This window comes from Clarias gariepinus, chromosome 12 (assembly GCF_024256425.1).
Source record: "Clarias gariepinus isolate MV-2021 ecotype Netherlands chromosome 12, CGAR_prim_01v2, whole genome shotgun sequence".
NCBI classification, from domain to species: domain Eukaryota; kingdom Metazoa; phylum Chordata; class Actinopteri; order Siluriformes; family Clariidae; genus Clarias; species Clarias gariepinus.
Window position 1 is genome coordinate 18828426 of NC_071111.1, and position 12382 is coordinate 18840807.

Below are 12382 nucleotides of genomic sequence, written 5' to 3' on the forward strand. Positions count from 1 at the left end.
AGCCGAAAGGAAAACTCCCGACCCTCTTTCCGGAAAAAAAAGAAAGAAAAAAGAAAGCAAAGAGATAAAGATAAAGAAAAGCAAACGCTGAAGTGAAGAAGAACAAGAAGATGTCAAAGGTCAAAGATACCGAGCCAAAGTTCTAGAAAATCTTTATATTAAAACTTAACCTTCCTGGATGCCAACTCAGAAATCAAAACTCGGGAACAGCCGCTGGCCGACCCGTGCGGCGGGTCAGACAGACTCTCCATAGGTTTTTTTTTGTTTTTTGTATTTTTTTTTTCTTTAATTGCCAGTATAAAAAGTTGCACTGGTACAAAAGGCATAAGTACAATCAGTTTAGAAATAGGAAAGCCTGCGTTTTTTTGTACTTTTTAAATTCCATCCAATGACAGATTCCAAGGAGTCAAACAAACATGTACCACGCTTACATAATCCACTGAAATGCATTGACTTTGGCTTTTCTCAAGACAATACTTAAAACTATTCAAATCCTTTTAGAATCAAACAAAATGATATTAATCTACAGACAACAAGCTTTTTTTTATACGGCACATCAGATCAACACACATACAGTATTATTTTTTTTGTCCAAAAAACTTGACATAATAAGCGAAAAATGCAAAGAAACTTCACTTTGTCTTGTAAAATACACTTGTTAAATAGCACTTAAGAGAAAACAAAAACAGAAAGAACAAACAGATTTAAGAGAAGATGTGTGTGGTGAAGAAAACCCCTGAGTAAAGAGCCTCAGCAAGCACTTCTGCAAAGACCCTTACAAGTTTGTGCTTTACTAAACATCTAATGTGTGTGTGTGTGTGAAAGAAATGGAGTGTGTCGGGGATTGTGTGCGTAGTGAGATTGCGTTATCTTACCCTGTTTGTTTTGATGGCGGCGAGGCGGACTATGTTTATACGCATATACGCACACGCACACACACACACAATGGGAGACGTAAGAGAATAAAATTGGTTGGTTTAACCCCCCTGCCATTTGACCATATAATAGTGCAGTAATATCAGGGCCAGCGTTGCATCTCCTTAATATCAACCCAAAAAATGATCTTGGCCTCGTTCCAATACTGATTTTAATACGTCCTCGTTAAATCCCTCTTGCCAGAGCGCTTTGGTTTAATCCCTGTCGCTATTTGGGTGGCAGTGGAGCTACTTTATCAGCTGAAGTCGGTTTAGATGAGGATGAGCCCTTGGTTTGTGAAGGATGGAATCAGTTGACATCACAAGATTTCAAGAACGGAACCAACCCAGAATGCTTTGCAGGCTGACCTCGTTTGTTGTCTCGGCGTTGTCTTGTACTTTAGGGCACACCTGGATGGCAGGTCTTACACACCTCTGAGTCACGAGTGGAAATCCACAAAGGCGCTATTAAACTGACCTGCTCTTATGACATCATACCATCATCTAGCAAATTCACTGCCAGTCAACTGTCTTTATTTTAAACACTTTGTACCTGTATTACACTATATATTAGATATTTTAGACCTAGTTATAATGTACAATTATGCCGGTCAAAAGCCCAGTTCTTACTAATTTAATCAAATTATTAGTGTTTGTTAAGCATTTCACATTATGCACAACTTGTTATATTAAAATAATATTGGTATAGCATATTTTGAGTCCCAATATTTTGTTGAAAAATGTCGAACCTAACCTGATCGAGCCATCTCTACCACTCGGTTGACCAAAAAAATTAAAAATCTTTAAAATTATGCTGTTGTTTAGTAGCAAACCATATAATAACAATGTGTCCAAAAACATTTGCCTAGTTGCACCACAACACAAAAATCCAAAATTTTATATGATTCCTATTTTTGTTTTGGCAGATTTTTTAGTCTAATTATTATGATTTATTAACCCTTTAACATTTTGCTCAACCTTATGGTAGATCCTACTTTGAGTCGATATACATCTTGCTCAAAAATTTATTTAAACCTGATTGAGCCTTTTCTACCAGTCGGTTGAGATACGTTATGCTAAAAATATCCACTAGATTTCGCTGCATCTTTAAAAAGTACCGCATTCCTTTACAATTGCTTCGTAGTATCAAATATCTCCCCAAAAATTTTCTGTTGCACTAACAAAATAAATTATTATTGGTATTTTTTTGGGGAATTTGTAAATGTATCGATATTTTACCATAAAGTGCCATCTCAACTGTTATTTGTTCTTAGAGAGGATGTTGAAGGGTTAAGATAATGAAATATTTTCAAAATTCTAGGCTAAAAAATAAAATAAAAAACACATTACATTACGACAATAATCTGCATGTCCTTTGAAAATAAATACATTGTACTCTAAGCCACAAGCTGTGAGGGACTGGCATCCCATCTAGGGCGTATTCCTGTAATCCTGGGATGATTTCTGGATCCTTCCGCGACCCTGACCAGGTTAAAGTGCCTACTTAGATTGAGGGATTAAACCATAAGAAAATAACCGAAAGACTTAGTCTGGTTGTGTGTAGATACTGAAATGGCATTATGTAATATTTCATTTGAATTGACATCACATCTTTAGAACTGATAGGGCTATCAGGACGCTGGCTTGCAACACTGTGCGACATCATTGTGCTAACAATTTCATTGCCGTTCTGTCCGTGTGTGTGCGTGCGTGCGTGCTTTTTTTGTGCTTGAAACTAGCACTGATTAACAGCGAAAATCGAACATTGTGTTCACCATAACGTTGAGTCTCTTGAACGAAGTCGCTCCCTGCAGCTCTGTGTTTGGCAGTTCCAGTTTTCGTTGGGTGTATTACTGGGACAAAACATACACAAACACACACACTTACATTCATACATACACACACATACTGTACACATGCACACAAATAACCTTGGCAGCACTCAGGCAGCAGCCTATTCCACCCCACTAATACTGAGCGTCATGTTAAGGCAACGGCAGGATTTGGGTAGAAAATAGTGCTTTAGTGAAGTAAACAGGGTTTTTTAGGGGGGAGCCGGCTGTAAACCACGTCTGTAAACAAGATTGTATACGGGCCATTTACAACACATGTAAACGTTTTTTTTTTTTTTTTAGACAAAAGTGCAATGGGATATATGGTACCGCGGACGGGTGGGTTCTCCTTTGGCGTCGGGGTGCTTTAAGACCTGAAGAAGCAGAGAGAGACGAACAGGCATGTGCCGATACTTCAGTATTGAGTAATACTCACTTCATAGCGGACGTATAGACCGATCGCCACTAGACCTGCATCTAATTAGGGAGCTGGGTAGGCATTTCTGGGCAGTGTTTGTGCTTCTGAGATCGAGTCCGTCCTCTTTAGAAGGCAGCATATACACAGGTGTGCATGAAGTTTTTTCGCCTCTTGGTTAAAAGCATTGTGATTGTAAACTGAAAAGGCCTACCGAGAGCAAAAGTGTTAAGATCTGAACCAGTGAACACTGAGAATGACATTGCTAGACTGTGACGTTTGTCTTATTCGCATGTAAAAAAAAAACCTCATCAACTAATTAAATTGTGTTTTTTGTGTGGCAGACAGTTCAGACGATGCCAAATGCTCAGGGGTCTGCTGATCTACCCTTGATAATTCATCTGTTGTTTGCTCGGGGATGCTGATAAACCCTGCTTAGCGGTGAATTCGATCCGCGATTAGATCCAATTAGCGCGCACTTCCTTTATGAGCGTGTGTCTCAACTACCAAGTCTTGATTATATACGTTTGTTAATTGAATTAAAAATGATTTCAGTGACGTGAGACTCTTCGCGGGTAATGAAATGCATCAGGCTGGTGTAAACGCATTAATTTGCATTCCTGTAATGTTTCATCGCATTATTCGATGTTAAAATGCACCCAGACTGAAATCCTGGTTAAAAATCCAGCCTTTAAAATAGTTTTTTTTAAAAAAATGCAATCTAATGAGAAATATTTCTAGTATGATCTGAAAATGTACTATCAGCACATGCCTGGCGATAAACAAACACCTCTTTTCAGCTCGCCTCTGTTTTCTGATTTCCGATTGGCTATTCAGGCTGGCAAACGATGCCATGTCACGTGCGTGTAAGCGTGCGTGCTGCTGAGACTCGTGCTCAGGGGGCTCACATACACACACCATCGAAGAAAAGAGGGCTGAGGTCAACCTTTAGCGCAGGTGTGTGTATGCGTGCATGTGTGTGCGCGTGTGTGTGTGTGTGTGTGTATGGTTGTGCACGTGCATGCGTGTGTGAGAGAAGAAGAAGGAGAGAGAGAGAGAGAGAGAACAAGAGCGAGAATGACACATGGGCACTTTTTACATCTTTTACAAAAAATGAAAGCAAAAAACATGAACAGTTCAGGCAACAAGACCACAGAGTAGCAAGTTAACAACCGCTTTTTTTGTTGTTGTTTGTTTTTGTTTTTTTTAAATCTATATCCTTAAATATGAGGGATACAAAACACTTACGTAATAAAATACCCATGTTATCAAATCATTTCACAAGTAATACACTGAAGCTGTAGGCAGGATGTACCGTCAGAATTTGGCACTAAAGTCCACTCATCTTGTTTTGTTTTTTTTTTCGTTTTTTTTCATGTTTCCGTTGAAAGAAAAAAAAGTACATTTCGCTGAACGCAACAACACGGTATACTAAATATTGTTTCCCACAATCGAAATTTCAAATAATAAGAAGAATGACACTGATGCTTCACAAGCTGACATTGTAAAAGGTTTATATAGCTAATTACCCGACAAGAAATTTCAAATAGGGACTTTTAAAAAAAAAAGGAAAAAAAAAAGAAATGAAAAAAAAAAAGTAAACAAAAGAAAACAATCAAACAAACGAAAAAACAGGTATACTCTAGTAGCAATAGTACTATGATAGGTTTTTGTCTATGTTCAAGTAAACCGATTTTTAGTCTTCTCTTTAAAAACACAAGACGAATAAGACTATTAGACTTGTGATGAAACCACGACTGAAATCCACAAAAAGCACCGACGGGAACGCGGGTCACACAAACTGTTGTTGTTTTTTTTTCTTTTTTTTGTTTGTTTTTTTTCCTCTATACATTTAAACAGTATAAAATATAGGTCATTTCATGTGCATTTATACCACGGATTGTCTAACGGTAGATCAGTTCAGCAAAAAGGTGTGACATGTAGGTAGCATTTCCCCCAAACAGGGCACTCTTTTTTTTTCTTGGCTTTTTTTTTCTTTTTTTTATTTTATACCTTTACTACTCTAGAAAAAAGTGGTTTTATATAGACTTTAATGAGAAACCGAGCCACTTCAAATGGCCTTATCAAAAAACTTTACACTGCCTGAAAAATGTAAAAACCACAAGCTCGCTCTGAGAGACTCTTAAGTTCAATTAGACAGTTTTTTTTTTAATATATATATTTATATATCTATATATTTATTAAAACTGCTTGGAAGTAGTCTAGTTCTCGTAGAAACCAGCTCAGGCTACCTGCACGTCTCATGCTGTGAGACGCCCTGACAGGAAGTCCAGAAGCCAATCCCTGTATTGTACTTTCAAGTTTACTTTAAATGAATGAAAGAAACTAAAAAAATGAAATGTAAAGCAAATCATAAGAAAAAATTGTAAGCTAGCAAATGAAGCATTTTTTAAAATTTCTTTGCCACAGGTTTGTTTATTATTATTTTTTAATTCGTTACATTTGCGAAATGTTCAAAACAGCGCTTCTTAAAATGACGACGCTTCGGGTTAAACTATTAAATAGACTCTACCTATCTACCTAACTATTCGCGAGTGAGAACGCGGCTTTAGCGCTTTAGCTTTTTCACATTTGTTGTGATTGATTTTTTTTCCTTCCTTCTTTTCTTCCCCCCATTCCCTCCCCTAACTGTTATCATAAAAAGAGAAAGAACACAAACAAAACAAAGGTCAAAAACAGAAAAAAATAACAGTTAAAAGCTCCAAATGAGGTCACATGCAAAAAAAAAACAACAATAAAGAAAAAAAAAAAAGAAAAAAAAAAAAACGAACAAAAAAAAAAAACAAAGATCAAGCTAAGATCAAAGTCGAGGAGAGATCAGTAGGAGGAGACCAGATTATGATCAGGAGAACTCAGAAAGACATCGGAGACAATGACGAGACGATGAGACGTGTTTTTTTTTTTTTTTTGAACGCCACGTAGACATGCTAGGCAAACGATGAGCAAAGAGTCATGGAGATGAGTTTCTAGGGAAGAAAACGGGAGAGGAGAGTTACACACACAGCCTCTGCACACAACTACAGCATTAAAAAACCATGAGAACAAACAACAGATAACAACAACAACAGCAACAACATCAACAACGACAACAACAGCGCTACTAGCCAGCGGTAACCCAGTGCAAGATTTTTTTTTTTCCCAGTTATCTTTTTTTTTATTACTACACATATTTCACACAGATAAACATATGTAAATGATAAGTACATCCACACACACACATACACACACACACACACAAAGCACCCCAAAGAATCCATCAGTCTCTAGTTTAAGAGACACAGCGCGATGGATCTTGAGTTTTAAAAAACGATTACATGGTTTTTATTAATATTTTTTGGGGGGGAACGCGGAAAACAAAAATAACAGAATACCAGACGAAGCTAAAATGGAACAGAAGGAAAAAAAAAGGGAGAAACAGATTACACATGTAAAGTGCCACTACTCACGGCGAGGGAGAGAGGGAAGAAAGGACTGAGAGGGGAGGGGGGGCGGGGGGGGGGGGACAAAGAGCGAAGAAGTAGGGCTTCACAATTAATTAAATATAAACTGCAATTAAAGATTAAAAAGGTCACTATTTACCCGTGCTCTAATTCAATCTCCTGTCTATTTGTCTTCACCAGTGGGGATTGAGTGGTTAAGGTTCCATCCTATTGATTGGACGTATCACTCCTGGGATCGTAAACAAGATCCTGTACCCTCACCTGCGGAGGCCTAAGTCTGGATTGGATTCTGATGTGTATATGTTTTCAGAAAGATGCTTAAAAAAATTCCTGCGTCCATACTGACATGATAGCGTCACACAGTTGCTGCAGGATTTGTCAGCTGCACATCCATGATGCAAATCTCCCATTCCACCACATCAACCACATGGATCGAGATCTGGTGACAGTGGTGCCCATTTCAGTACAGAGAACTCATGTCATGTTCAAGAAACCAGTTTGAGATGTTTTTTAGCTTTGTGACATAACGCTTTATCCAAGGGTCATAAAGGGAAAGACAACGATACTTAAGTAGGTAAAATGATGCTCGGTTGGTACTAAGGAATCTAAAGTGTACCAAGAAAATCTGAAAATCTCTCCCACACCAGGACACCAGAACCGTTGATGTGAGGTAGGACGGATCCATGTTTTCAATGTTGTTTACACCAAATTCTGATCAACAGAAATCAGACAAGGCAACACTTTCCCAATCTTCCATTGTCCTATTCCAGTGATCCCACTTGAGTTTGTTCGTAGGCTCAGTTTTTCCTGATAGGAGTGGAACACGGTGTGGTTTTCAGCTGCTGTAGCACTTCTTAGCACTGCTTCAAGGTGTGACGTGTTGTGTAACTGTTGCCTTTCTATCAGCTCGAACCAGTCCGGCATTCTCTTCTATCGGTGTACCTAATGACGAGGCGGCTGAGTGTATGAATGCCTGTGGATTCACCCTGTGTATACACCATCCAGGATCGCTTCAGTTTTATGTGGGAAATTAATCTCACTCAAAATCTTCCATTTAAACCACCTCCTGATGGAACAGCCATATTAACAAACAAACACATGGTGACATTATGATATCCCGAGGGGCTGACAAAAAAAAAAAAAAAAAATCCAAGGGCACTGAAAAATATTTTTGAAAAACACAATAACACCCCGCGAACCCCCAAACCTGCTCTTTTGTTTTCTACTGGTTTTACAAAACCTGTGTTTGTGAATTCACAGGTCAATACAACCAGCTTGATAAAATTGGAACTAAACCGCTTCCAGGAGCAAATTGCACGCCCTTTTATTTCCGCCATCATTTGGTGTTTATTTTGGGCTGATTCTATCCGCGTTTGTTCTGACTGCAGCATTAGCTGGAAAGAAAGAAAGACTCCCTAAAAACAAGTCAGATAGCGTAAATGGTACGGCTAGAGCATAGATGCTGGCTCATTTGTAGCATAAATGCTTTTAGCGTAATGTGCACACTTTGAGAAGTAGCACTAAGTGTCTAATCACTTGTAATCACTTGCTGCTTTTATCAAAAGTCATTTACCTGTTAGAATCCAATCCACACACAGGGCTGAGCAGTTTAGGGTTAAGGCGTTTGTTCAGAGGCCCAGAATTGGTTCTCTGGCTTTTACTGGGATTTGATCCAACTGCCTTCCTTTACAAGAGGCCGAGGCATAGCGGCTGAGCTGCCACTTATTATATTCTCAATTAATAACTCGAACAGACAATATCGTTAAAAATGATCAGGACAATCGTGCAGCCCCATTACACTCTAATATAACTGGGACATGACTGGGAATGAAGAAAGACAGATGAGCAGGGAAGAAATAGGGACAGAAGGATGAGAGATAAAGAAATGAGGAATGAGGGAGGGAGAGAAAGGGGGGATGATCCTCTGTTCTCTTCCCACATCGGATTGTGTGGCTTTCAGAAGACCGGACGGCGAAAAGCACTTCTTCAAAAATCTGATCACTAAACCAGGATAAATAAAGTCTTTCACGTCAGTAGAGGCAGTAGAAATTGTTGGTTTTTTTTCGTATAAAAATAGAACTGCTTTTTTTACAAATAAAATTTACAGGCCTGTGGCTTTCTGTACTCTGATATATATATTTTTATTTCAATAAACATCAAGTATTTGCAGTTGAACCCGCCACGCCGCCGGAAACATAAAATGCTTTATTATTAGATTATTTTTTATTTGTCATCTCTTTTTAAAATGCTCTACATAAAATGCTCTGTTGGACAAACACCAGAACAAACAAACAAACAAAAAAAAAACCCAACGCAAAAGGCGTAATGCTTTAATGGCAAGTGTGGTTTGTGTGTGTGTTTGTGTGTGTGTGTTTGTATGTGGAGAGTCTCTTTTGGCAGTTGTTGCCGTTAACTACAGCGAGGCCACATCGGGTTTTGACCCTTTTCTCTCTGGTGCCGTTGGGCCGAGGGGTCGAAGGAGCAGCGGAGCCCGGAGCCAACACCAGAGGTCAAAGGGCAAAGTCGAACGTGCATATTGGTGCTTTTTCTGGGGCTCTGGCCCCGTCCCTATGCATTCTGACAAGCCTCAAGGTTCATAACGGGAAACTAAACGTAGTTTAGAGAATGTTCCTCTCGGCTGTTGTTGTCGTTATTATCATAAAAAAAAAAAAAAAAAAGGCATGATATAAATATCTACTTAAAAAAATCAATAAATAATTTTATACATAACTTAAAATAAAAAGGGAAAAAAACTAGCAAGAGCTATTCATTCATCGCAGATCATACAAAATAATAGCAAAAATGGAAGCGTTCATGTGAATAGAAACCAAATAACAATAATAATCATAATAATAATAATAATAATAATAATAATACGGCCATCAAAAAAGTTTAAAAAGAATGTTCGGGGGGAAAGTGTCTCCCTCTAGTAGTGTTAAGGGTGAAACTCTCTCCCATGTCCCCCCCTTTTCCCATCCCCGGGGCGGTTGCCGTGGCAGCAGTGGGGACTTACCCTAGCAGTGTAGGGACAGAGAGGAGAGGCCCTAGCAAATAGATCAGTAGGGCTTGCTGTCGTTCTTTGAGCGCTTCAGCTGCACCTTCAGGCGCTTCATTCCGATCTGAAACCCGTTCATCGCCTGAATGGCTGCTTGTGCCGACACGGGATTGTCATAACTGACGAAACCTGACAGACAAAAAGAAAGCGCAATCAATCAAATGGTTAGTGTGCAGGGTCTACTGATGCTAATCCCCCTGAGTGCTCCCATTCAGATTGGGAAACCCATATAAAACATATGGCCAAAAATATGGGGACACCTTACGATCAAATTGTTGCCACACAATTGTCTAGAATGTCTTGTGCTTTGTAGCATTACAATTTTCCTTCACTGTAACAAACCTGTTTTAGCATAGCCATACGGTATACCAAGGAGTGGAAAAACTGGAGCATCCTGAATAAAGGCCGGATATAATAATAATAAACACCTTTGGGATGAACACCGACTGCACTCTAGGCCTGAACATCAATTCATTTTTAGCCACAAAGTATGCTGAAGAGCTTTGTATAACAGTATAGCAGGACTAAATCTTTAATTTGGTAATTAAAAAGTGCATAAATAGTTAGGTGTCCATACTTCTGGCAGGAAATTTAACAAAGAAACGTAACACAAGCAACAGGACTTCTGTGACATTGCCAATTTTCCAAATGTCAAGTAATGACAGCCGTGGCATACACACAATTAGCGGCGAGTGAAAAACTGAGACTTATTATGAAAAATTCAATTTTGGATCATATTGCAGACGGCGGTTTTCTTATTTTTTAAATATCTGCTAGGGTTCATGATATTAACAAAAGGCTGGTCATTTTTTAGTGAGCCTCTTCCAGCTTTGGCCTCAGCACCACCCTGGAGTCCCCGTTTTGTTTCTGGTTACAGCATTGTGTTGTGTTGTGAGTTGAGGATTAAATATGTACAGCATGACAAAAAGCAAGACGTGCTCTGTTTTTGGCTGTTAAAAAAAAAAAAAAAAAAAACACCACCACCAAACTCTCTTTTTTGTCAATACTAAGTGAAGCGAAGAAACTTTATATTCAGTGGAAAAGTTCCTAGGTTATCGAGTACATCCTGAAACTGTGAGTGATGCTATTTTTAAAAGTTACTTCAGGGTCAGGATGTACCAGAGAATCTGTGTTTTTCTGTGACTTTTTCTTGCTATTAATAGTGAGCAATATCACCCTGTACAGACTGTTACAGACTGCACATAACACTGTTTAATCTAGCGAATAAAACTGCAGAAAAGTCCCACACCACCATATAATATGGCACTCTAGCAAGCAGCTTTGCTAGGCTGCTAATAGTGTAGCTGCTCCATACAAAACCTCTTTCCCTAGTGATTTTCAAACAAAAGTAAAAATAAACAAAATAAGGCTTGTGATACTTTCACCTGTTTAACTATTTAAACCTTAAGTCAAATCTAATGGCCTACATATATATTTTAAAAGCTTAAAAAGGATGGGTTAGCTGTTAGCAGCTAACCAGGAACAACAAACCTAGCTTCTTTTTTTTTTGAGGAAGTGAGTGATGTTTTGTGGTGACATCCTCCTGTTTAGTGATATCCTGTGTGAAATTTTTTTTTTTCAAATATCCCAGCTTTGTTAGTAGACTGGGATCAGAGCGCAGGGTCAGCTATTATACGGTGCCCTTGAGCAGACAGAGATAAGGGCCTTGCTCAAGGGCCCAACAGTAAAACCCTGGCAGAGATGGGGCTCGAACCATGGACCTCTATGACCGAACTGTAAAAATAATAAAATATGGGAGCTTTTAATGTCCCTACAGTAATTCAAATACGGATGTCCCCCTATAATGAGGGGCAGGGGTAGATTGGGTGTTGGACTGCTGACCAGGAGGTCCCCGGTTTGAGCCCCGGAGCCACCCGGGTTGCAACCTTGAGCAAGGTCCTTCACCCCAAGTGCTCAGATACAATCGGGCGTTGAGATGGCATCCCGACCCCATACGTAACTGCCAGAGAAACAATGGATATATCTCCAGGATGTGGTGTATCTGTCGTCTGATGTGCTGGAGATGAGTGCCAATATTACTATATGTTTAATTTCACCTCATGTTGCCTATTTATTGTGCACTGTGTGGGTTCACCTCAATTAAAAGTGACTCAGTGTATGTGTAAGAAAATTAATGTTTGTCTATAAATGTTCATGTGTCACTCTCTCTATTGTTATTTTATGTTTTTTGCCACCATACCGAAGCACTTGCTCAGATTGGTCTGTTTGTCGATGAACACTTTGGCCGAAACGACATTTCCAAAAGGCATGAACATCTGCAGAATGTCCTGGTCCCCGAACTCCTGCGGCAGGTGATATATGAAAAGGTTTGCCCCTTCTGGTCCTGCAAACACAATACCCAACACATACACACTATTATTAGTATTGGTATTCTTTTTTTTAATAATAATCATTCTCTAGGCTCAAAAGGTTGGCAGGAAAGCAACATTAATCTATGGTAGGAGGACACTTCACTGCACAAAAAGGGACAATCAATTTACACATTTTCATCTGAAATTTCACTGGGCATGTGAAATCATACTGAAAGGACCTTATATGAATCCTGTCATCTCTTTACACATCTGTATTGTAGGATCTATTGACATTTACTGTAGCGTATATACAGTAGTACTTGTATTACTGTATATATGTATGTGCTTTATTTCTCATTTTTAATGAGGGGTACATCGCAGGGATGAAAATTC

At 39.0% G+C, this 12382-nt stretch overlaps 1 protein-coding gene across 13 annotated transcripts in view; it reads right to left on the reverse strand.

Annotated features, from left to right (window-relative positions):
• Positions 1 to 4507: 4507 nt before the first annotated feature.
• celf2 (cugbp, Elav-like family member 2) overlaps positions 4508 to 12382 on the reverse strand; it is a 175325-nt gene continuing 167450 nt past the window's right edge. For all 13 annotated transcript variants that reach the window (XM_053508469.1, XM_053508479.1, XM_053508471.1 and 10 more), the window contains 3 exons: positions 11878 to 12021; positions 9636 to 9806; positions 4508 to 6148 (listed from right to left, as the gene is read on the reverse strand). In XM_053508469.1, coding sequence (XP_053364444.1) covers positions 9679 to 9806; positions 11878 to 12021 — 272 coding nt within the window. In that variant the 3' untranslated portion in view covers positions 4508 to 6148; positions 9636 to 9678. The remainder of the gene's footprint in view (positions 6149 to 9635; positions 9807 to 11877; positions 12022 to 12382) is intronic.